This window comes from Danio aesculapii, chromosome 2 (genome assembly GCF_903798145.1).
Source record: "Danio aesculapii chromosome 2, fDanAes4.1, whole genome shotgun sequence".
NCBI lineage: Eukaryota > Metazoa > Chordata > Actinopteri > Cypriniformes > Danionidae > Danio > Danio aesculapii.
In genome coordinates this window covers 31,099,606-31,125,622 of record NC_079436.1, presented here as the reverse complement: position 1 = coordinate 31,125,622, position 26,017 = coordinate 31,099,606, and the positions used below count along the sequence as shown (strand labels likewise).

Here is a 26,017-nt window from a genome sequence, read left to right as displayed (position 1 = left end):
CGCCTCACAGCAAGAAGGTCGCTGGTTCAAGCCTCGGCTGGGTCAGTTGGCATTTCTGTGTGGAGTTTGCATGTTCTCCCCGTGTTCGCGTGAGTTTCCTCTGGGTGCACCAAAGACTTGGTATAGGTGAATTGGGTAAGCTAAAATTGACTGTAGTGTATGTGTGTGAGTGAGTGTGTATGGATGTTTCCCAATGATAAGTTGCAGCTGGAAGGGCATCCGCTGCGTAAAACATATGCTGGATAAGTTGGCGGTTCATTCTGCTGTGGCGACCCCAGATTAATAAAGGGACTAAGCCAAAAAGAAAATGAATAAATGAATGAATAATAGTCCTAATACTTGTACACCACACTTGACCATGTCATGACTTTCCTTTTACATTTTTATAGACATCTGACAGCTTAATCTCATATCAGAAAGACCTTAAACAATTGCTCATTTTAATGCAAAATGAACCGAAACAGACTGAACAGAAGCAGACATGACTTTGTTTCAAACATATTTCAACATTTTTTGCATGTGTTAAATTGCTGTCATGACAGGTTTTTACACAGGATGTGCCACACATGAGTACAAGGCATAACAGGAAAGCAGAGCACTCATAAATTAAGTGTAATTCATTTTCCCCCCCTCCGTACTGCTATTGTTGTGTATGCTGACAGAGCAAAACCATTGCTGGGAAGAGGGAATGTCTTGATGATTTAGGAGATGAAATGACTACACACTCTTAAAAATAACAGTACTTTAATGGCATTGATGGAATCTTAGACAATGATAGAATCTTTTTAATGCTTTTTTACTCTTGAAATGGGTTCTTCAGCATATAAAATGTGCTTCACACTCTGAAAAACATACTCATTTGAGATCTCTTAGCTTCTTTGGAGAATGTGATAATGAAAATGAATAAATAATATGGTGCTTCTTTTATCCTAATTTGTAAGTCACTTTGGATAAAGGCATCTGCTAAATTAATAAACTTAAATATGAATGCAAATATGTTTTTTCTTGGAAGAGTTGGTTTCAAGAGCGCAGGATGTTCTGTGACGAGTTATTACTGTAATGTGTCCAAAGGATCTAGAGTATGTTCCTCAAATGACCACAGGCAAAACTAACCTCCAGACTAGAATTCACAGAATTATGCTGACAAATGTTTTTAATAATTGAGAAAGCTCCATCGTCTTTCCGAAGAAGCCCTGCGACATTTGTGTTTCAACAGTTCTGATGAAGCAGACATGTGACAGGATGTAATTCGGACCCATTTAAGGAGCAGGGCAGCATGGGCTAACATGAGTCTGCAGAAGATCAACCAAAGGCAAAGGCTGAGGATAATGCATAAAAGAGCAGAACTTTGCATTTAGGATTACATTTAGAATCAAGATGAAAATAATTACAGTGGTCGTTTTGCTTGTATTGGACCTGTCAAACTGCTTTGCACAGTCAGGTGTGTTTTCTTTTACTTTATTTAAGCTGAAAAGCCAATGACAGTAATAATCTTTTCATTTTTGCCACTGCAAATAGTATAAATTACTGCATATTTGAACAGTTTGTTTCCCTTTTATAATTGTGCTGAATAGAATCTGATTTTTCTTTATTTCTTTTGCAGGAGACAGCTTTTTATTATACAATGTGGACTCTAACAAATGCTTGACTAGCACTTTGAACAGGCTTGTCATCTGTGACCCACACAGTGTCCAACAAATGTTCCGCTGGACTTCAAGTAATCGCATTTTGAACACTTTCACAAAGACGTGTCTTGGAGTTGGAAGTAAAACGGTGGGCAAAACTCTGCAGTTCTTAAAGTGCGACGATGACAATGCTCTGCAGAAGTGGGAATGCCATGGAAACACATTGCTCGGACTAAAGAACGAGACTCTGTTCCTGGCTGTAGATTTTAGGGGTTTACCGGAGATCTCTAATAAGACTGGAATCAGGAGCAAATGGACAATTCATGGCACACAGAACAGCATTTGCTCTCGGCCTTATGAAGGTATGTGTCTTACTGTCTGTATTGAACTTAGCAAGTCATAAATGGATACCACAGTATTCTTTCACATTTGCCAGTCATTTAGGATAGCAGGGCTTCCCCAAGTGCCATTATAATCACTTCTGAACAACTAAATATACAGTAAATGGGCTTTCTGCTTAGTATACATGGTCAAATTAAAAATAATCCTGACTATTAATTATAATTCATAATTCAAAACAGTTCATGACAAAACATTGCTTGATTTTGGTTGGCTGATGACGTTTGATTATTTTCAGGGAACCACACAGCTAGTAAAAGTAGTTTCAAGTTTTATTTCACTAAGTTATGTTTTCATTTAGTCATTTAGCAAATGCTTTTGTCCGAAGAAGCGACTTACAGTTAAGGAGTTGAATAATTTTGGATATTTCAAATGACTTCACAGCCAACAACAGCCAAAAATCTAAACAAAACTAAAGCTTTTGTTTGAGATTAGAAACTATTACTACTCACAGGAGATGTTTGAAGACAAAAAACAGACAAAAGTCTTGAAATCCAATACCTGAACGATGTCTTTAGGTGTGGTAACCATAGTAAAAGTAAAATAATTGCCTCTGACCCATTGAATTATTTTTTCCTAATAATTCCATTTTCAGTTATTCCGTTTGGTAATAAAATGGTAATAAAATAAGACAACGACAGCTCATTGCAGTTAAACTGTGTCTGAACAAATGTATATTTTATTATGGTGTAATAGATCAAAATCAATCAAAAATAATTGTTGGTTGGTTCACCCATAGCCTCAAAGACAGCCTGTAGTCTCTGCTTTCAACATGGTTCATGCAAGTCTGAATTTCGCTGCAGCAGCTTCTACAGCTCCTTTTATTTTTGTAGTGCTCCATATGAAGATTTTTTGGTTATAACATGTCACAGTTTTTCTTATTTTGCTATTTTCACTTACATAAATGAAATTTCGTGTCCTGCACCCACTAGTAAAATATGTATCCAGATACATTTTCAATGTCTATCTGTTTATGTACTCGTGTTATCTCGCCGTTTTAGGGGGGAAAAAAAGAGTTACCATGAAGTTTTTCTAAAAATACAAATACAAAACTATTTCTATGCGAACCAAAGAGATGATTAATTTCAATCAGAAAAGTAAAACAATTTATTCTTAACTGCCAATTGCTCAGACTACTTCTTAAGACTTGCATCTGATAATGCATGCTACGTGAATGAATGAAATTAAGTGTGACCTATTATGTGTGACCCGTGACATCAGTTACATCACTGTCATTTACAAATCCTCTCTCATGGGACAAATATAGTGTCTATCAGATGAAAATCATTTGGGAAATTTATTTTATTTTGTTTCATGAATGCTTTGAACTCAGGCACATTACTTTGTTCACACAGTTTTTTTTTGTCTACTACTGTATATATTCAGATGCAGCGACAGTCTACATAGTGTCTGTGTTTATGCAAATGGAACAAAATAAAAGACCCCAATTAATTTAGGAAAAACAAACTCAAATCACTGCATGTCATCAGTAGTTTTTGAGGTATTGAAATAAAAAGCTTGTTGAAAAGCACAAACTGAAAAAAATAACAAGTGCTAGCATTTTAATCACTTGAATTGTCACGGTTTGTATTTTTAGGCCCTGAAACTTAACATAGTTGTTTATTTAAGCTGTGAATATTTCAACTTAAAATATACATATATATTCAATTCAATTCTATAGTTATAGGATATTTTCTATAGCACTTTTAAAATGTAGATTGTGTTCATATAGAAGATTATAATAAATTGAAACATATATTTGTATAATATTCAAAAGGCATTTTTCTGTTCATTATATTTAATGAATTTTAAAGATTTGCTTCACATTAGGAACCATGTCACATTTATAAACATGACAGCTTTCTTTTTTAAGGAGGTTATGATGTCACAATGGCTTTGTTTCCAGGACGACTGTTGAAATACACAACACACATCTGCCAGAAATCATATAAAATTCAATGACTAAACTGATTGGTTCTAAATTTGTCTGCATTAGACCTATATTAGTCCTAAAACATTGGTCTACGGTTAAGACGATACTGGAACTATATTATCCTTCATCTGTTTTCGACTGTAGTGGAAAAGGAGTTTTGCGCTAGCTGTAGTGATCATATTATTGGTGTTGACCTTTTCATCATTAAGATAAAAATTATTTATATGAATATAAAATAATATAAACTCAAATCTATTATTTGCATTCAATATGCAGTAGGATTGAACTATTAGTGGTTAAACATGGATACCGAAACCATAAACCAAAACAAAGACCGACATTCCGAAATGGAAAATACATTTTTAAAGGAGAATAACTGACTTAAGCATTGTTTTTCAGATAAACATTTACGTTCACTTACTGTGTTTCTTAAATAACTGCAAAAATATGTATTTTTATGATTTAGAAGAGTCAAAAACTTACATACGGCAACTTTAACACAGCCAAAATGATCACAAAGATAAAACCAAATGAAAAAAATGTGTGTAAGACTGCACAAGGGTTAATATTTTTGCATTTAGCAATAATGAAACAATAAATAAAGAAGCAGCAAATTAAAGCGGATTCACTCTTCATTCACAGAAATCTACACCATTGATGGAAATGGATTTGGGCAGACATGCAAGTTTCCTTTTTTGTATGAGAAAAAGTGGTATGCAGATTGTACCACAGTTGATGAACCGGACCAGCGTCTGTGGTGCGCAACCAAGACTGACTACAGTGTATATGAGCAGTGGGGATACTGTCCAACACGTGATAGTAGGTTTCCTTCTCTTGCATTTAATGTTTCAAGTGTTACCTGGACTTAAAATAGTAATGTAACCATCACAATAGACCAAACTAATACTAATAATCTACTTTGGCCATAAAACACTGGCTTGCACACACTGATGTCTAGTAATGTTTTTGCAGGTAAACACTGGACAAAACATCCTCTAACAAATGTCTACTACCAGCTGAATGATAGGTCAACTCTGACATGGTACCAGGCTAGAAAAAGCTGTCAGCAGCAAGGCGCTGAACTGCTGAGCATATCTGAACTTCACGAACAATCCTTCATAGCAGGTATGCGCAATTATCAAAACATTCTCTCAAAAATAAATGTTCCACACTGTTCATGAATATGAAAAGTCAACACTTCCTAAAAGATGATTTTTATACAATACAATAGTAAACATAATTTTTTCCCTCTAAATATAAAACCATCCAGTGAGATTTTGTGATTATTTAGAAAAAATATAAATGGTGCAATGGAAAAGTTCTACATGTGTTAAATGTTTGGTTGTGTCCTTGTTACACACAATCCATGTGCAATTATAATAACACCAACAGTAAATTAAACATAATTACATTAACTTCATAATTGCAAATCCTAAACCTATCCATACAGTATGTATATAGTTAAAGAATATTATACAGTACTTCAATGTATAGTTCAACTTTGAAATGGACAGCAAATGTGCTTCGTGGAACAAATATTTTTCTTGAAATTTCATCTGAAAATTATTTGCTCACCCTTAAGTTGTTTCAATTCCATAATGGAACATATACGTTAAAGAAATCTGACATTTTGGTCGAAAGGTGTTCAAAGAATTGTTTAGAAAACTAAGATTAAACAACTTGATCAATGGATTTTTCACAATCTTCTTATGAATGTTTTAGATATTGATATTTATGATGAACAGACTTTCAATGAAGAGATAGAAGTCCCTCAGATTTATGAAAAATATCTTCATTTGTGTTGTGAAGTGTCTGAATCAGTCTGATGAATTCTTTACTACACTCAAATAAAATATGTTTGCGGCTTCTTCAAACTTGTATTTAAAATGAGCTGATACAACACAACTCTTGGGAGTTTTTTGGGACAACTTAATTGTTTTATGTTCAATCCACTTAAATTTGTAAAAACTAATAGGCTAACTTAATTTCTGCATGTTGTTCCAACACAAATCATTTGTGTGGAACCCAGCATTTTTTACAGTGTAAATTAACTCACAGATTACCTCAAGAGTCTCTCTTAAACATTTGACTTGTTAATTTCAATGCTTTTTTGATGAACAGACTATTAATGAAGAGATTGAAGTCCCTTAGATTTATAAAAAATATCTTAATTTGTGTTCTGAAGATAAACAAAAGTCGTATAAGTTTGAAACGAGGCTGAAAGAGTTAACAATTTTTAAAAAATGAACTAATCCCTTACAAGTGTAGAAACGTGCTCCATTTCGTTTACTACTACCTTATAAAATCGTATTCTGCTTCGTCGTTTAGGAATATTTCAGAAGTCACAAGGCTCACTATGGATAGGACTGAACAAGTTGGATGTGTCCAGTGGATGGCAGTGGAGCAATGGACAGCCTTTACGCTATCTGAAATGGCTAAGCGGTAAGACTGTTTTTCATTTGAAGAATTCATTAAATTCCTGTGGTGAAAGAGCATAATGCCTACAACACTTACTTGATTTACACAGAAAAAAAATGTAAATGTAGCATGAATTAAAAAGACAGTCATAATTACATCATATAATGAACCTACAAAATCAGAGCATATTAATCAGCTGAAATGACCATTTCTATCTTTGTTAAAGGATTCCCAAGCTCACAACCAGGCTACAATTGTGGTGTCTTGAAAAATGGTTATGATTCTGAATGGTCAAATGAAGCTTGCTCTGAAAAACGTGGATACATCTGCCAAAGAGGCCATTCTGTTCCTACTGTTCCACCAGGTAGACTTTTCATCCTCGTTTTTAATCCATACAGAAGCCATTCATTATTAACTGTACAAAATTGTATGATTTTTTTTTCAAATAACGCCACTAACTGTCAATGGGGGCATGAAAATAAAAAAAAGAGATTGTCTGATGTAGACAAGTCTGATATTTTGTGCTTATTTTTATTTTTTTTTTTTTCATTTTATTTTTGCTCTGAGAAAATCATTGGATTATCATTGGATTATTCATGCAGCTCATTTCCGTCCTGTTTTTAATAAGTAATTGATATTGGTTAATATTAATTGAAAAACATATACTATAGCTTGTCTTGTATTGTGTGATTTTTAGAAATTTATTTTATAGGTGGGTCTTTTAGTGAATTATTAAAAAAAAATTAATCAGTTTCTGAATCAGTCTGATGAATTATGTACTAAATCAACTCACAGATTACCTCAAGAGTCTCCTCAGACCTTCAAGACATTACCTCAAAAGTACATTTGACATCTCAATGCATTGTTAGCCAATTCACTACAGGCTATACAAGTTTGATAAGAATAATAGCACTTCTTGGGGTGAACTCAAGTGTGAAGATGTTTCTGCTGTAAAGAATAATAGAAGCATTACCAATGTTGGAGATGTGTTTGTCTTTTTGGATAGAAGTGACAACTGGATTTTGCCAAAGCCCCTGGATTCCACATTCTGGCAACTGTTATCTTCTTCACCGCACTAAGCAAACATGGCTGGAGGCACGGGACATCTGTCAGCGGGAAGGAGGAGACCTGCTAAGTATTCTCAGCACAGAAGAGCAAAGCTTTGCCATCACACAGCTTGGATATTGTAAGTTTTGATGATTCACTTTTAACTGTAATGCATAGGTGACAATGCAGTTGTAGAACCGATATAAACATGAGGGCTGTTAGTCAATCATCTACATCACTGTTTTCAGCAAAGACTGATCAGCTATGGATTGGTTTCAATGACCGTAAAACACAGATGTTGTTTGAATGGAGTGACCAGTCTATCGTCCTGTTTGCGTCATGGGAGGCTGGCGAGCCGACTCACAGTACTCTGCATGCGGAAGACTGTGTGTTAATGAGAGGAGAGGTAAGACATCTGCATAACCCATTTGAGAAGTCATCTTAAAGGGATAGTTTACTCAAAAATGTTAATTACCTCATCATTTACTCTCCCTTATGTGGTTCCTAAACTTTATGAGTTTCTTTCTTCAGTTGAACACAAAAGAAGATATTTTGAAGAATGCTGCTTTTTTGGAATATTTTGTTTTATTTAACATTTATAAGATATTCAACAAAACAGTACAGTTCCAATAAAAAGAAGAAAAAATAGTATCTAACCTGGCCCACCCCCCATAAAAAAGGAGAGATTGTACCAAATACACACACACATACAGACACACACACACACACACGCACACACACACACACACACACACACACACACACACACACACACACACACACACACACACACACACACACACACACACACACACCATAATCATATAAACAAGAGATGACAATACTCACATTTTTACAAAACCAGTGTCATGAATATATAAGGTTAGAGATAAAGATGAAGTATTTCAATCTTAAAATGCTAAATTCCCAAGAGTCTTAAGGTCCTCATGTGGTTTCAGTATTTTCTGTAAAGTTTCAAGACGTACTTGTTCCCATTTGAATGACATAAAGCAACTTGTTCAACCATCTCTTATAAAAGGAAGCCTTCTAGATTTCCAATTAAGTAAGATCACCTTTTTAGTTGTAATCATGCCAGCCAACGGGGCTTGCTGTTGGGTTAACAGAAAGGTGTCCAATATATTACAATATCCAAAAATAGCCAAATTGTAGTCAGGTTGGATATTGGTTCCATAAGCACTGAAAAACAATTAAAAAACGTTGGACCAAAACTGAAGAATGCTGGTTGACTTTTATAGTCACTCACTGGGTACCAGATACCAGCATTTTTTTTTTTCAGAAAAAAGAAACTCAAATATGTTTGGAACAAGTGAAAGGTGAGTAAATGATGGCAGGATTAATTTTTTTGGGTGAACTACTGTATCCCTTTAAGTCGCAGTTGTATAGTTTTTACAACTGCCACTGCAACAAACATAATGATGGTTTCTTGTTTAGGAGGGAAAGTGGGCCGATGATGTTTGTGAAAAAAAGTATGGATTCATCTGTAAGAGAAAGACCAGCGCTAAAGCCTCAAATAATGACACTGTTGTCACAAATCCAGGATGCAAAAAGGTATGTATTTGTATAATAAGAAAAAGGTCTAAATTTTACATTCAACCCTCTGCAAAATTGCCCTCCTTGCTAGGTGTCTACCAGCCATGGCACCTCCACTGTCAATTTGTCAAGGAAAATTGACATGTTGAAAAAGGACTGAAATATCCATACAAAATATATGTTCAGGATGTAAAATGACGTGAAAAGAGTGAAGTTATAGCAAAAAAATATCTAAAGATAACAGTTTTAGAGCTTTTCATTTTAAAAGCAGACTTCTAGGTGGCTTTTCTTACAACCATAAGAGATTTTTGTATACTACCTAGTCAGCCTGGGGTACTTGCAATCTGTGCTAAAATATAGGAATTTCGCAATTTGTCATTTTAAACTTCACCGATATTAATTCTACTGGACAAAATGTCTGCAACATTAATGTCAGATCACCTGTCAATCACACTCCCGCGGAAGGGTCAATTACGTCGTTCATTTAGTTTTTTTTTTACATCAGGTGATTAAATATTCTGTATTTACTGTCTTTTATTAAAAGGGCTGGATCAGGTATGGGTACTATTGCTACATGGCAGGATCTGAGACAAAGACCTTCGAAGAAGCAAAACAGATGTGTGAAAAAGCAGAGTCTCAACTTGTAGATGTTTCATCCAGGTCAGATCATTTGTTCACTTGCATGCATTCAGTCCTACATCTGATACTGAATTCAAATTACACTGACTAAAACCTTTGGTGACACTTAATTTTGATGGTCTCTTTTGAACATTCTTCATAACAGCTGTATATGCCTGGTATTAAAATTTAAAAAATGCAACTGGATTGTTTTCATAGTGTAAATGTTAATGTACTCAAATGCATTTAAACAAGCACAGGGGACCAATTACTCCCTATGACTTGAAACTTAGACGTCATGGGGTGTGTTTTTTCAGCACGCTAGCCACAAGGGAGTTAGACTTTTCTGTCTGAAATCGTAAGTTTGTCCTGAAGGTGAAATGATAATATTTGAAATAATTTCAGCAGGTCCGGCACAGGTTCCAACACAAACACTCAGTTCAGTTCAGTGTAGTTTTGTGGTTATCGGAGAAGAAATAAAAACTGCTGCTCTCAATATCATTTTCTGTTTTCTTCTTTAACATTCATACTGTGTGTAAAATGCACTCGTTTAATTCACAATATTGAATGGAAGTAGGGATGCAGAACTGATTGGACTTTTTTGGGAATGATTTTAACTAAAAAAAATTTGGGCGAAATACCAATACTGATCAATTATTGGTCAATCACATACAGTATTACTGAATATGGATTGGACCCATTTAACATTCAACTTTTACACTTTCATTGACATACAGTATAAAAATATCACTAGTTTTATTTAGGTTTCTGTATGTACATTTTGCTGCTACAGAAAAATATTGTCTCACTAAAAGTACAGTCTGTTTCTTTTATTGTTCAGGAAGTTTTTAGCCCAAACTAACTAAAGTTTTTACACCAGCACTTGAGCGTGGGGCACATCAGTTGTTTTCCTGACACACATCTGACATTTTGTACATATTAGACTCAAGTCTGATATTTTGTGCTAATTATAGTTTTTTTTTCTTCCTCTAAAAAATCATTGGATTTTTCAAAAGACATGCAGCTAATTTCCACCCTGTTTTAATAAGTAATAGTATAGATATTGGTTTAGAAAAAAGCCCATGGACAAGAGATGGACAATGGACAATCCATTAAAGAGATGGATTAAAACAGCAGGTGTTAATGGAAATTTGTTTTCCTCTTGTGATATAACAGACCAAAATAATCCATAACACAGTGTCTAAACTATCTGTCATTAGCGCATAAGTAAATGGTCTTCACAATATCTGCTAACACTTTGGTGTGTTAGCATTATGGTGCCGCAAATAGACTTAGTTGCTACAATTAACTTTGTAATTACAGTTTGTATAGTTTGTATAGTTGCAAATTCACAAAACAGAATCATCAAAATGAAGTGTAACCAAACCCTAAATCAAATTTAGTGATGAAACAATCTTTCTAATTCATAATCTTTTCATTTGTAACCATTAGAGTAGAAAATGCATTCCTGGTTAGTCTAGTAGGAGCACGACCAGAGAAGTACTTTTGGATTGGACTGTCTAATCAGAAGGATGCACACACTTTTGAGTGGACCAACACTAAGCAAGTCCCATTTACTCACTTCAACTCTGGGATGCCAGGTATTATGTTAAAAACATAATGACAACAAAATAAAGAGGTTTTTTATTAAATTAGATGACATTTTACATAGTCAAATTTTTTCTATTAAAAAACCTTTTAGGAAGAAAACAAGGCTGTGTTGCAATGACGACTGGAATAGTTGCTGGGCTTTGGGACGTGCTTAGCTGTTCAAATAAGGAAAAATACATCTGCAAGCAGAGAGCTGATGTTCTAGTAACAACCGCAGCCCCGCCAACCACCCCTTCCCTGGGCTGTCCCGCAGAATGGACTCCAATCGGGACAAGAGACCTCTGTGTCAAGGTAAAATGGATTTCAGATAAATTTGTTACTTTAACACATAAAACATATAGAACTTTTCATGACAACTCCCTAACCCAAATCCCCCCCCCCCCCACCCCCACCCCCCTCTTTGGCAGCATTTTAATGTACCTACATTGCAAATGAAAACATGGGATCAAGCACTGGACTACTGCAGAGAGCTCGGCGGTGACCTCCTGAGCATCCATCATGAATCTGATATTCCCTGGAAACAAGGAGGGTAAGATTACTGCTTTTGCATAATGACAAACGCCCAGCTAGGGAATTTCTGAATCATCCTATACAATATATATATAATATATATATAATATAACATTGAATTAAAATTACAAAAATTAACTTGAACACTTTTAACAAATTTATGTTGATTGAACATAAAAAATTTAGTTGTTCCAATGAAATCTCAAGAATTGTGTTGTAGAAGTAGTTTGAACGAGCAAAACAAAATTTTTTGTGTGTGTGTGTATGTGTGTGTACATATACAGTATATGACAAAAGTCTTGTCATTGATTGCAGTTGTAATTTTCACAGCCTTTCATCAGTTATTCTGCTTATTCTTTAAATACATTCAGAGACACTGTTCAGATGATTTATTTGAAGACATTTGTCAGATTATTTCCCCTTAAAACATTGTTTATAGAGCTGAGTTTTTATTATTTCATCCCAAACCTGCCATTTCAGGCTTAAGACATAGACAGACTTATTAGACAGAAACAAACTTTTTGTCATTTATATTGACTGCCATTACCTGGTGGTCATATACAGTTGAAGTCAGAATTATCAGCCCCCCTTTGATTTTTTTTTCTTTTTTAAATATTTGCCAAATGATGTTTAACAGAGCAAGGAAATTTTCACAGTATGTCTGATAATACTTTTTTTTTCTGGAGAAAGTCTTATTTGTTTTATTTCAGCTAGAATAAAAGCAGTTTTCAATTTTTTATGAACCATTTTAAGGTCAAAATTATTAGCCCCTTTAAGCTATATATTTTTTTCCATAGTCTACAGAACAAACCATCATCATACAATAACTTGCCTAATTACCCTAACCAGCCTAGTTAATTTAATTATTAATTTAATTAAGTGTCTTAAAAAACATCTAGTAAAATATTATCTACTGTCATCATGGCAAAGATAGAATAAATCAGTTATTAGATATAGGTTATTAAAAGTATTATGTTTAGAAATGTTCTGAAAAAAATCTCTCTGTTAAACAGAAATTGGGGAAAAAAATAAACGGGGGCAAATAATTCAGGGGGGCTAATAATTCTGACTTCAACTGTATATGGGGGATGAGTAGAAAAGTCACATGACGAAACAGATGAACACAAAAGTTAAAGATTTTTTTTAAAAGTGTTTTTTGTTAGTAGAGGGTATCCATCTTGGATTGGTTACAGAATGTATGATCCCTCTGTGGGTTACGTTTGGAGTGACGGCTCTTCGGTGAGTTCACAATAAAGAAATACAATCAAATTCAATAGGTTTTTTTTTCACAATAAGACAATCACATTTGATTTGTCAAAATATACTCTCTTTTAGTCGTCCTATCAAAGCTGGGCCAGCGATGAACCAAACAACCTAAACAACATTGAAAATTGTGTTGAAATGAGAGTGTCGCTGTGGGACGATGATGGGATGTGGAATGACGTGAACTGTAAAGACAGGAAGGACTGGTACTGTCAGATCCACAAAGGTAAATGGAGAAAGGTCTCAGTCTTCAAACTACATTGTTTTCATTTTTGTTTAAAACATGATAATAAACCAACTACACCATCACTTTAGGAAAGACTCCATTTGAGGTGAATATTACAGAACCAGGTAAGCATTCTACTTTCTTCAGCATGGTCTGGAGTTTTTTATTTTTTTATATTCACAAGATAGCTTTAAAACTGAGTATTTTTCTTTTATGTTTAAGTTTATAATGTAACAGAGGATGGCTGGATTGAATTCAGAGGTAGCCAGTATTATGGCTCCGAGTACTCAGCAATGTCTATGCACGAAGCTCGAGCGTTCTGTAAAAAAAATCACGGCGATCTTGTGGTTATCAACGATGAGGAAGAGCGACTGTTCCTGTGGCATAAGGTAATGCGAAGCACATTACATAAATCTATATTAGTGTGTTATTTTTAATAGATCTCAAACGCATGTTACTTACTGACTTTTCAGAAACATGTCTCACTGTAGTGTTTTTGTTTCTTCTATGTGTTGCAGTCTAAAGAGCTATACAACGATTTTCTCATTGGCTTGACAGTTGATCTGGATGGATCTTTCCAGTAGGTTTAAAGAAGGCAAATAGCACCTATATGTTCATTTATTGAAGGACAAATAAACAAATAATTATTTTTTTCTATAAAGGTGGATGGATGGGTCTCCTGTTGTGTTTCAAGCTTGGGAAGCAAATCAACCTGCCTTTAAAAACAGTGAGGAAAGGTGCGCAAAGATGACCATATCTCAAGGTACGTCTGATCTAAGAGTTTAGATATGATACAAACTAAAAGTGTGTTTGGTTTGGAGGACTGTTTTCAGTTGTTGCGTATGGTCAAATCTACGGTGACAGAGAGAGCTTAATGTGCTGCAATTAAAGAAAACACGTTCAATTACAAAAAATGGCAGCAAATTGAGAAAAGATCTTCATCTGTTTAACAGCACACATGCAAATCCTCACAATGCATACATGTTAAAAAATGCGCTGCATTTTCCCACAATGCAAACAAATTAATAAAACGCACTGCATTTTCTCACAACACAACGGAAATGTTTTAACGGAACCCTAAAATGGGACAGACCTGGTTATTTAGGTTATGGTTATTTAGGCTTATAAATACTAAAGACATGGGAATCGAGATATTAAAATTAACAAACAAAAAACTCACCTTTCAAAGATCACCTACAACTTCACTGAGCACAGTCATGGCACAGCGGCGTCCATCATGTTTTTGGGTCCCCTTGAAACATTTCCGTCGTATTATATTGTTTTTGTGTTGTGAGAAAATGCAGCATGTTTTTGTAAAATGTTTGCGTTTTGAGAAAATGCAGCGCGATTTATTCATTTGTTTGCGTTGTTGAAAAATGCAGCGCATTTTTTGGATGTGTATACGTTGTAAGGATTTGCAGCACGTGTGCTGTCAAACTGATGAAAATCATTTCTCAATTTGCTGGTGTTTTTTGTAATTGCACGTGTTTTCTTAAATTGCGGCATGTTAAGCTCTCTTGGCCACCATACCAATCACTCCTGGTGCATGAGATTTGTTTATTTGTTAAATATACAAAAAGTCATGAGAGCATTTTGATTGTTACAGGACTCTGGGAAACTGTCAACTGTGGTGATGAATATAATTATTTTTGCAAGCGAAGTGAGGCTCCTCCAGTTAATGCTACTGTGGCCCCTACACAACCACCAAAAGGAGGCTGTGCGCCTGAGTGGACACAGTTCGAGGGAAAGGTAATTATATAAATTTTTTAAAACAAACATAGAACGTTATAATACTAATACAAGTAACTTATAACATGCAGATATTTAGTTGTGCTCTCTTCAATCTCATTAAAGGTTTAGAAGGGTGGATATGATTTATACAGTGCTCAGCATATTTGAGTACATCCCATTTAGAAGATGAATATTTTTATTCATTTCTCAGTGAATATAGGCAATGTATTTAAACAAAACAGATTTATTAAACGAATATATTTATTAAAATAATATTTTAGTCATTAAACACATTTAGGAATTGAAAGATATTACAAAATAAATCACAACCTACAAAATTTAAAAACTGAATTTTTCCATTTTTTTGCTTCTCTTGATTTTTCCTCTTGTTTTAAATTGTATTTAATATTTTTCTATAAGATTCTATAAGTGGCTGTACTAGTTTTTGGACCGTTATCATAAGTTATTTTTTTTTATTTTTTTGGCTTCAGTGCTGACTAATCTAATGTATATGCACAAATAAAATATTGTATAGTTTCCTATTAAAAATATGAATTTAAAAGAGAGATTTGTGAGGGGTCTACTTATATATGCTGAGCACTGTAGCTCCATAAATGAATGTTTCATGACAAAATTCAAATAAGCTGTGTTTGTTACATAAAAAGTTGTTGACTGCTATAGCAGATGCCGTATTTGTGTAATGTTTTGTCACTATTGATTTAGAAAAGCAATAGTAATCTTTATATAACTTGTTACAGTGCTACAATGTGAAGGCGGAAATGAAAAAATGGAGTGAAGCAAGAGAATACTGCAGAGACCATGGTGGAGATCTGACAGCTATAATGAGCAAACATCAGCAAAGTAAGGGTTTTGTGTTTGTTCAATTCGGTGATTACGATGACATTTCATTACTACCCCAAGCAGTACTCTTAAAAGTATAATAGGATTCAGTTAATGGAGATTGAAAATGTGACACTATGACAAAATAGGCTACAACTTGTTTTGAATTTTGTAAGATCCCTGAAACTTGTAAAGAAACGTGTGAATTGTGCAGTGCCAAAAATAGTATGGTGTGAAACAATACAAAGATCAGATGTTTAGCAACTGATAGCAAGTGACTTGCTTCACATTCACGCATTATATAGTCACAGAATTCACAGAACAACCACTCACTGTATATATCAGTGTTTTTATGAAAAAAGGCCAAACATCAGATTGCATGGTGAGTATATAACAAGCAATATGACCAATCATAGTTATGTTATTAATATTCCCCCCTCCCCTTTGGTTGACATTAACCACTTTGTCCAACAAACAAAACATACCGAAGAGACTGAGTTTGGGACCGGGAAGGTTTGTGCTTTGTCATTGAAGAAAGCATAATGAACTTGAATTACAAGTGCCTTTCATAACCAATCCCATAACAGCCTTGCAATCCATTTAGTTGTGTCCGTCAAAATAATTGAGACATGTTGTATGCCATTTCCTGCATGAGAAAATTGTACATGACTTCTCTAATATTAAGCTGCTTATTTTCCAGAGTAAACTCCTTTTTTGTGAAGGTTCAAACTGAATTGAGAAAAGACGTTTTACATGATATTTAGTCTGAAAAGCCAGGATACAACTTAAAGGGAAAGTTCACTTAAAAATGAAAATTATTCATCAAAGTGGTTCAACTGTTTTCTCTGTTGAATACAAACAAAGAAAAAATGTTGGAAAACATGTTGGAATTTATATCCATAAAGGAAAAAATACAATGGAATCCAATGGCTACCATTTCAAATATTCTTTAAAACACCTTATTTAGTGTTCGACAGAAAAAACAACAACTCAAATGCGTTTGGAACAAGTGGAGGATGAGGATGAGTGAAATTTCTCTATAATAGTACAGTTGGAAATATATAAGGGTGCACAGTGCTGGACTGTAAAATAAACCACCACAAATATGCAAATAAGGATATTAACCCAGAGTTATGAATACCTAGAATTAATATAATAAATAACACTGGTTTAAGACACTTTCCCCCCACTTTTGCTTACATTATATTCATCCATCTTTTGCAGCATTTTTAAGCACAATGATTCGAGATAAATCCATGAACTTTTGGATTGGATTCAGCAATCTGGCAAACGGAAGGTTCAAGTGGACAGATGGGAGTAAAGTTTCATTCACAGAGTGGGCTGAAGGGGAACCTCATTCCTTAGTATGGGCATATTTTTATCATTTTTCAACATTTTCAGATTAATGAGTTTAACTTGACTGAACATATTTATTTTTTCTTAGTCACGTTCATACTACTGGACAAAATACTTTTCGGACGAGCCGGTACTGTGAAAACCTAATGATTTGTCTGAATTTTGTCTGAATACAATTGCTTTTTTGTTTTGTTTAATAGCTTTTTTATCCTAAACAGGAATGTGCTTTTATGGGCAAGAGTTCAGGATCTCACTTTAGCAAGTGGGTGGCAGACGACTGTAATGCTACTAATGGCTTCATTTGCAGTCGTGATGTCGGTGAGTTTGGCTAAACACTGCAGTCTTATAGAGAAATCTCTTGCAGACTTTTAACATTCAACTTACCTTGCTAAAATCACTTCTTTTTTCATATGTTCAGATCCTGGTATCGCCTCAGTGCCAACTGAGATTCCTAAAACATTTGTCAATATTGGAAATTCATCTTTCAAAGTGATTCAAGAAAACCTAACATGGATTGAGGCAAACCGTCGCTGTAAGGAAGAAGGGGGTCATCTGGCCAGTATTCGGGACTTGATATCGCAAGCTTACATTGAGTTGCAGGTCTTCAGAATCAAGCAGCCCATGTGGATTGGTCTCAACAGTGAACAGGTACTGCAATGGAGAAAATGGAGTAAATCAGTTTATAGGAATAATTCATCTAAAAAAGAAAGGTCACCATCTTGAGATACTTTATACTGTAGAACACAAAAGGAGATGTTTGGTAGAATGCACAGGCCACACAATCACTTTATATTAAGTGGCCTAAACTAATATGTACGTACACTGAAATTAATAATTCATTACAATGTACTTATTGTGTTAATACATGTTTTGCATTGTACTTATACATGATTAAATACATGCATTTGTAATTAATTTCTGTACTTACATTCATAATTACACTGTTGGTCCATCCCTTACACCTTATCCCACCCTTAAACCTACCCAGATCACAAAACCTGTCCCTAACCCTACCCTTATGCCACCTCAACAGGATCAGAAGTGTATTGTAATACATTATGAACACATTAAGTACACTGTATTTATACATATTAGCTAGGGACATTTCATATATAGTGGCATCAGTTTTTTTACACTGAAAACATGTACTTATTGAAGTTTTCTCTTAATTTTTACCTGAGCTAGACTGATGACTAATCATAACCTACACATTAAATATTTTCATTAATTTACAGTCAAATGGATATTTTCTGTGGGTGAATAAATGGCCAATGAGCATGGAGCGATGGGCGATATCTGAACCTAGGCCCAAGAAACCTTGTGCACACATGACAATAAATGGAGAATGGAAAACGTCTCTATGCAATGAAACCCTCTACAGCGTCTGTGAGCAAACAACGGGTAAGATACATTACAAACCATGAGTGTGAGTTTCAAATCTTGTCACAAAGAAAGGCAGTCAAAACATATTTAAATATTTGCAGGAAATATATAATTTCTTGTATCTTTAAATGTAAAAATATCTTTAAATGTATCTTGTAAATCTTTAAATATGTGAAGGCTAAGAAAACCAGCACCAACTGTCTTATTATGCTGTTCTGGGGTGCGTTTCCCAAACAACGACATTACTCGCGGCTGAACTATCAAAGTATGATGCATCATTTGGGAAAAGAAGGATGTAGTGACGAGTGTTTCTCAAAACCCATAGTTTCTCTGTCGCAGATCCATTGTTTGAATGTTAGTTATAATGTAAAACGCCCATAATGATGCTCTAAACGGAGTGGAGTAACAGCTTCTTTAGAGAGGAACCCCATCATTTCTTTGTGTGTGTATTATTTTACTATTATTAGTTTTGGTAAAAACATGCACTCGTTTTCCATATTAATTGAAATATATGTAAATGGCACATATAGGGCCTGTGTTTCCTTTACAAATATTATTAAGAACATTACATATTTTATTCTAAAACATAAATCACTTACAAAAGCTAAAACGTATTCTAATATCTTATATAAATCATATAAATAAAAAAATAATGAGGCTATTTATTAAGAAATTAAATTTAACATTAATTATTTATTAGGAAATGAAAAAAAAATCATACTTTATTAATAATATTAATGATGATGATGACGATGATTATTATTCATTCATTTTCTTTTCGGCTTAGTCCCTTTATTAATCTGGAACTTATCCAGCATATGTTTTAAGCGGATGCCCTTCCAGCTGCAACTTATCACTGGGAAACATTCATACACACTCACTCACACACATACAATACCGAAAATTTAGCTTACCCAATTCACAATGAGCCACGGCTGTGTTCAAAATGACATCAATGTTTTAAAAGTGCACTGCGAAGGGAGTGCAATTGTAAACATGAAGATCACTAAAAGGGATCTTTAAAAATGCTTTGAAAGCAAATTACACCTAAGAGTGATGACTTTCATGGTTTTTTTTTTATCATTCCATGTTTAAATGTTCTAAATGAATAGAGCATGTGGAGGATAGCTGGGAATAGAACACAGCCAGGAACTATGTTTCTAACTACAGCTCCAGAGGTGTAGTTACAAGCATACAAGTTTGCGACACAGTTTGTGAATGTTCGTTGGAGCGTTGGATTTGGGAAACGCCAAATCAAACTATGTTTGTAATGACACAACTTGCGACCTTAGTTGGCTAACGATGGTTTTCAGAAATGCACCCCTGGTCAGTACCAAACATACCAAGAAAACCAAATTGTGTATGAACACACTGAACACACCCTTTTTTTTTTTTGCTTTAAACATATTTGGGTACATTTTACAAATATGGCAGCCTAAGATATCTACTGTAAATACAGATGGATAACTTTCTTATTCAAGAAAGTATTATTTTTCTGGTACTATTCGTACTATTTTCTCAATTATAAAAACCTTCATGCAGTCAGTGTTCAGATTTTTGTGCAACAATTTATGCAAATAAGTACTTAGAGAAGTGGTGAAATTGCTGAAAACTATTACAGTAGTCCATTGCATACCATTTTAATCAGCTTTAGCAAATAATGTATAATAACAATATATAATAATATTACTAATAATATAATTCATTTGTGACCCTCCCCTCAGACATTCCCCCAACCCTTCCAGCACAGCAGCCCGGACACTGTCCAAAGCTAGAAAATTACAGTCCCTTGAGGTGGATACCTTTCAGAGACAGCTGCTATGCTTTTGTGACAGAAATGAAATCTTGGAGCAGAGCAGCAAGACACTGTATGACATGGGGTAAGGATATCAGTTGATTTTAAGAAGCCGATTACACCAACAGATGCAAAGAACAAATCTGTAATGTTTTTTCCCCCATCAGGAGCTTCTCTTGCCAGCATCAGAGATGAAGCGGAGGAGAAGTTTATAGAAAGCAACCTCTTGCTCCTTGAAAGTTACAAAGAATTTTGGATTGGATTGTTACACAACAATAAAGGTAGGTAACAATATTTATCAAATATTGCAACTTGCATACAAGAATATTTTCCCAATAACAATGACATTTTTCATCGAAGAAAAGGCTTGGTAACATTTGAACTCTCCCTGGTTATTTACCTACACAGGACACTGGTTATGGACAGACAACAGTGTGGTAGATTACACTAACTGGGCACTAACTGAGACCGATGATGACTATGAAGAATTTTCTTATAATCCTGACTGCGCATTAATCTCTGCCAAATCTAAAAATTGGAAAAAACGCCACTGTGATTACACAGTTTTACCATTTATCTGCAAAACCACCAAAGGTACAGTATGCATTATAACTCTATAATTATAACTCTATAATTACATTACAACTCCACCTTTCATACACTAGAAGTAGTGGTTACATAAAGTGCTCAGCATATATAAGTAGACCCCTCACAAATCTATCTTTTAAATTTATATTTTTAATAGGAAGCTCTACAATATTATATTTGTGCATATACATTAGATTAGTCAGTAGTGAAGCTAAATCTGGAGCTTATCTAATAAAAATAACTTACAATAACGGTCAAAAAACTAGTACAGCCAAATTTATGTTATATAAAAATATTAAATACAAATTTTAAAAAAGAGGAAAAATCAAGAGAAGCAAAATTTTTTTTATTTTAATTCTGTTTGACTTTAATTGTATTCTCTCTGAATTTCTAAATGTGTTTGGTGACTAAAATATAATTTTAATAAATATATCTGTTTAATAAGTCTGTTTTGTTTAAATGCACCAAAATACATTGCCTTTATTCACTGAGAAATGGATAAAAAGATCATTTTCAAAATAGGGCTGTACTCAATTATGCTGAGCACTGTACATCAGTAACTAATGTTTGTAAAACTGCAGTAAATTATATTCGTAAAGTGACTTTCAAGTACCATATAAAAGACTATATAAAAGACTGTCCTTATGGGGTGAATTTGTCTTTTCAGTTTTCATTACAATTGTATATTCGCTAACAATGGTTTATATTTTTAAGCCAAGATATGTTTTTCTATTGAAAAGGAAACATGGCCAATAAATATAACCTATAATACATTTAAAATATAAGTATGCTGTGAAAAAGCAGGTCCAGTAAATATGATTATTTATTATTTAATATGATTTATGATAAATATGACATTTTGTTAGTATGTATATAACAAAAGCTTATATTTTAGCCTTGACAATAGCTGTAGAAATTTTCAATAGCCTCTTTAAATAAAAAGTTTAGTTAATGTAGTTAGTTTAAAATTTGTGCAAACCAACCACAGATCACTTAATAATAATAATAATAATAATAATAATAATAATAATAATAATAATAGTAATAATAAAATGTGACTTGCATTCTTTCTCTTCCTCACTATTCAGTAAACACACAATTCCTTCATGTTTTAAGTGGATCCTTCACAAATTTAAGTGGATTGAACATAAAACAATTAATTTGTCTCCAAAAAACTCATTTTAAATAAGTAGTTTGAATAAAGCAGGAAAAATCTTTTTTTGAGTGCACTAGCCAACATTTGAAGATGATCTTAAATCAAGGTTGTCCTAAAACTATTGAACGACATACATTCTCGTTTCAGGACAATTTTGAAAAACTTTTCTTATCTATTTTAAATGTTGACTCCTGTATATCTCATGATGGTGTTTTCTTTTTTAATCTGAGAGATAAAATTGTAATTGTGAGAGGACACAAATCATAAGTAATTATATTTTGTATAAAAATATTAAATTATAATTGTTTTCATTACATTTATAGTTTAGTCCTATATTTTTGTTCGTATACATCTCAAAACTGACAGAAATGTTAACCTTTTTTATACTCAATTGGAGCTCATAGCTAAAATGACAATGTTATTTCTTATATATACAAATGAATAGGCTGTGCCACAATTGACTACTTTGTGCAATTCCCTGTTTAAATTTCTAATTTAATATCTTGCAACTGCACAAATTCTAATTTCACAAACACAATGACCTTTTATTTACAGTTGAAGTCAGAATTATTAGCCCCCCATTGATTTTTTTTCTTTTTTAAATATTTCCCAAATGATGTTTAACAAAGCAAGGACATTTTCACAGTATGTCTGATAATATTTGTTCTTCCGGAGAAAGTCTTATTTGTTTTATTTCGACTAGAATAAAAGCAGTTATTAATTTTAAATCCATTTTAAGGTCAAAATTATTAGCCCCTTTAAGCTATATTTATAGTCTACAGAACAAACCATCGTCATACAATGACTTGCCTAATGACCCTAACCTGCCTAGTTAACCTAATTAGCCTAGTGAAGCCTTTAAATGTCACTTTAAGCTGTATAGAAGTGTCTTGAAAAATATCTAGTCAAATATTATTTACTGTCATCATGGCAAAGATAAAATAAATCAGTAATTAGAGATGAGTTATTAAAACTATTATGTTTAGAAGTGTGTTGGAAAAAATCTTCTCTCCGTTAAACAGAAATTGGAGAAAAAAATAAACGGGGGGCTAATAATTCAACTTCAACTGTATCCTTCCAAGGTTATGCTTTATATTATCATACACAACCTGTTTCCTGTTATAAAATGCCTATTTTTTTCTCACTATTCCCCACAGTGATGAGCCCTACTATTAAGTCCCCACAACAAGGTAACATGATTATTTATTTCTAACATTTCGGGAGGGGGGTGGGGGGTATTAAAAAATACATTTAAAAATTTGGATACGCTTCTAGCACACTATATCTAAAAAGTATAACAACATATGTATTATGATAAAGCTGCAGTATGATGATTGTATCATAGTTTTTCCACTAGTTTCCTTTCTCTACTTAATTTGATCTTTCATTTTTTTTACAGCTCTTGAACCTCATAAGGTTAAAACTGGATTGGCTGTATTCTTGACTATTGCAGTGATTGGCATACTGGGAGCTCTAGCTTATGTTTACTACAGAAGGTCACAAAATCGCTTACTGCCTACATTTGAAAATCCCATGTATAATAACGCAGAGTCTGCCTATTCAGATAAAGATAACAAATCATTGCTTGAGATAGAAGAATAGACCGGTACATGTACAGTCAGCTGGCCGTTATCATAAAATAAACAATGACAGGGATCATCAAGTTTAGTTTTAGATAAAGGCTCCCTATTTCTTTTACATGCCTACTTGCCAAATAAATAATTGATTTGGTTAAAAAAGCAATGTACCTATGTGAATCAGTTGTCATTTAAAGGGGGACCTATTATGCCCCTTTTTACAAGATTTAAAATAAGTGTCTCTAGAGTGTGTATGTGAAGTTTCAGATCAACATACCCCACCAATAATGATGGTTGCCTTTTAGGCTTTGATGCTAATTGTGCTATTTTGGTGACTGATGCTTTAAATTCAAATGAGACTGTGCTCCTAGCCCTCTTTTCAAAAGAGGCCAGAGCTACAAATGCCTTTGTGTCAGCATAATGGCAGATTCAAAAACAAGACTAATGAGGGAGAGATCATCACTAATGAGCGGGCCGTTCCCCTTCATGTACAAAGGGAGAATGTCAGTCAAAGTGTTTCTGTGGAATTATATGAAGTGTGATTAGGAAAATTAAAGTGAATTTTTACCATTAGAGACTGGTTATATCCACACACTGTTTAAACCCTTTATGAAGGTGATTTTTACATAATAGATCCCTTTAAACAGTTTAAAAGTCATTATGATTAAACAAATAATAATACAGTTGACTGCACAATTGTGCAACTGACTAATCATATCTTCCTACAACACAATTACTGGTTTTAATTATTTTGTCCAAAAGCTTTTGTACATCAGACTTTGTTATTGAATGTAAAAAAAGTTCAATAATAAATGTCTCTAATAACCTTCAGTTTTTACATTATGATAGATTTGCCTTGACTGGATTACCACAGTCACAAACACAATGCAAAAAGTTTTAAGCATGGTGTGTCAACTGTTTTAGTGCTTAAAATTGTGGATGTAAGGTCAGCTGACATTTGAAAGCTGACAAAGTCAGTATTATGAAAGACATGTACAGATGTTATATTTATAGCATTGTAAATTAACATTCATATATTCATATTCTATGACTAATCCATAATGAATACAGAATAAGGGATTTTTGTGTGGGAAACAATACAGAAAATCACCAGCTGATATTTGATGTGTGCATTATTGGTTTAGAAGAGCATTTCAATAATGACAATATACAGTCAGATCAACTGAATACAGAAAGAATATCTATATTACAGTGCAGCGATATCTGTATCCAGATTCATCAACCCGATATCTACAAAGGCATTTATGAGGTATATACAAATGCATAGAAACAATTGTCAAGCTATAGTGTTGTCACAAACTAATGCATAGAGTACTCAGGAAACATACAGGTATCAAATGTAAATAAAAGATATTGTTTCAGATGCATTACGGATATGATATTGCCGTCTTCTGCTTAACATTTTTAACAAAAGTGAAAACAAAACATTTACCATGCTGTTGTAATGAAACAAGTATTGCACTTATTTCTGTCAGTATATGTGTGTGCCTTTTAACTTTATGAAGATGAAAGTAATGAAATAAAATCATACATACAGGATTGTATATATTTAAATAAACATTCTGAAAATCATAAATACATGCATCTGGTTGGCTAAAGATGATTACATTGTACATATTATGAATATGGAACAGAACCTAATACATCAACAGTGTTCATTTGCAATAACACTGCATGAGCAGAGTACAGATAATATGGCTCGAGAGTTGATTTACATGATTGTGGTCTTTGTATTGACACAAATGATTCTTTAAAAAAATATGAAATTGAATATCTGAACTGCTGTCTGTCTCAATCTACAAAAGCATGTTACATTGCTCTTAAAATGTGCAAATAAAAATCATGCTTTTGTTTTTTCCCTTAGCACTTTTTCTGAAATTTCACACATTATGGACGATAAAGTAGGCTGAAAAGTTTGTAAATGTTCTTAATCAGCTAATAGAATTGCAAAAATAAAATAAATAAATACTGTATATAGTCCTGCCCCACAACTTAAATCATTGGTTGAACCATGGTTACTGCCAGACTGGTCAAGGTCTAATAAATAGTATTGTTTTAGTGTACATTGTGCCTAATATATATATATATATATATATATATATATATATATATATATATATATATATATATATATATATACACACACACACACACACACACACACACACACACACACACGCACACACACGCACACACACACACACACACACACACACAGTTGAAGTCAGAATTATTAGCCCCCCTGTTTTGACTAGATATTTTTCAAGACACATATATAGACAGTTAAAGTCAAAATTATTAGCCCCTGAATTGTTAGCTCCCTTGTTTATTTTTTCCTACAATTTCTCTTTAACGGAGAGATTTTTTTC

General features: G+C 33.6%; 1 protein-coding gene across 2 annotated transcripts; it reads left to right on the top strand.

Annotated features, from left to right (window-relative positions):
- Positions 1–1,275: 1,275 nt before the first annotated feature.
- Positions 1,276–25,511, top strand: mrc1b (mannose receptor, C type 1b). Of its 2 annotated transcripts, none has more exons than XM_056477194.1 (31): positions 1,276–1,441; positions 1,604–1,987; positions 4,600–4,776; positions 4,930–5,082; positions 6,286–6,399; positions 6,602–6,739; positions 7,382–7,561; positions 7,671–7,828; positions 8,875–8,991; positions 9,518–9,633; positions 11,044–11,192; positions 11,294–11,493; positions 11,610–11,731; positions 12,879–12,951; positions 13,048–13,201; positions 13,291–13,326; positions 13,424–13,590; positions 13,720–13,781; positions 13,864–13,964; positions 14,808–14,950; positions 15,691–15,793; positions 16,997–17,136; positions 17,217–17,258; positions 17,347–17,446; positions 17,547–17,776; positions 18,364–18,529; positions 20,236–20,391; positions 20,474–20,587; positions 20,715–20,900; positions 23,208–23,240; positions 23,450–25,511. In XM_056477194.1, the coding sequence occupies exons 1-31, from the start codon at positions 1,378–1,380 to the stop codon at positions 23,650–23,652; spliced, it is 4,281 nt and encodes a 1,426-aa protein (XP_056333169.1). In that variant the 5' UTR covers positions 1,276–1,377; the 3' UTR covers positions 23,653–25,511. The 2 variants fall into 2 exon arrangements, with proteins under 2 accessions (XP_056333169.1, XP_056333164.1); XM_056477189.1 differs by having other exon boundaries at positions 12,876–12,951.
- The last annotated feature ends 506 nt before the right edge of the window (positions 25,512–26,017 follow it).

Bases quoted from the DNA above. Each gene is read 5' to 3' on its own strand.
- mrc1b (XM_056477189.1), top strand. From the start codon at position 1,378: ATGAAAATAATTACAGTGGTCGTTTTGCTTGTATTGGACCTGTCAAAC. The intron at 13,965-14,807 runs GTACGTCTGATC...TGATTGTTACAG, and splicing joins AAAGATGACCATATCTCAAG to GACTCTGGGAAACTGTCAAC. The intron at 17,137-17,216 runs GTATGGGCATAT...ATTTTTTCTTAG, and splicing joins AAGGGGAACCTCATTCCTTA to TCACGTTCATACTACTGGAC.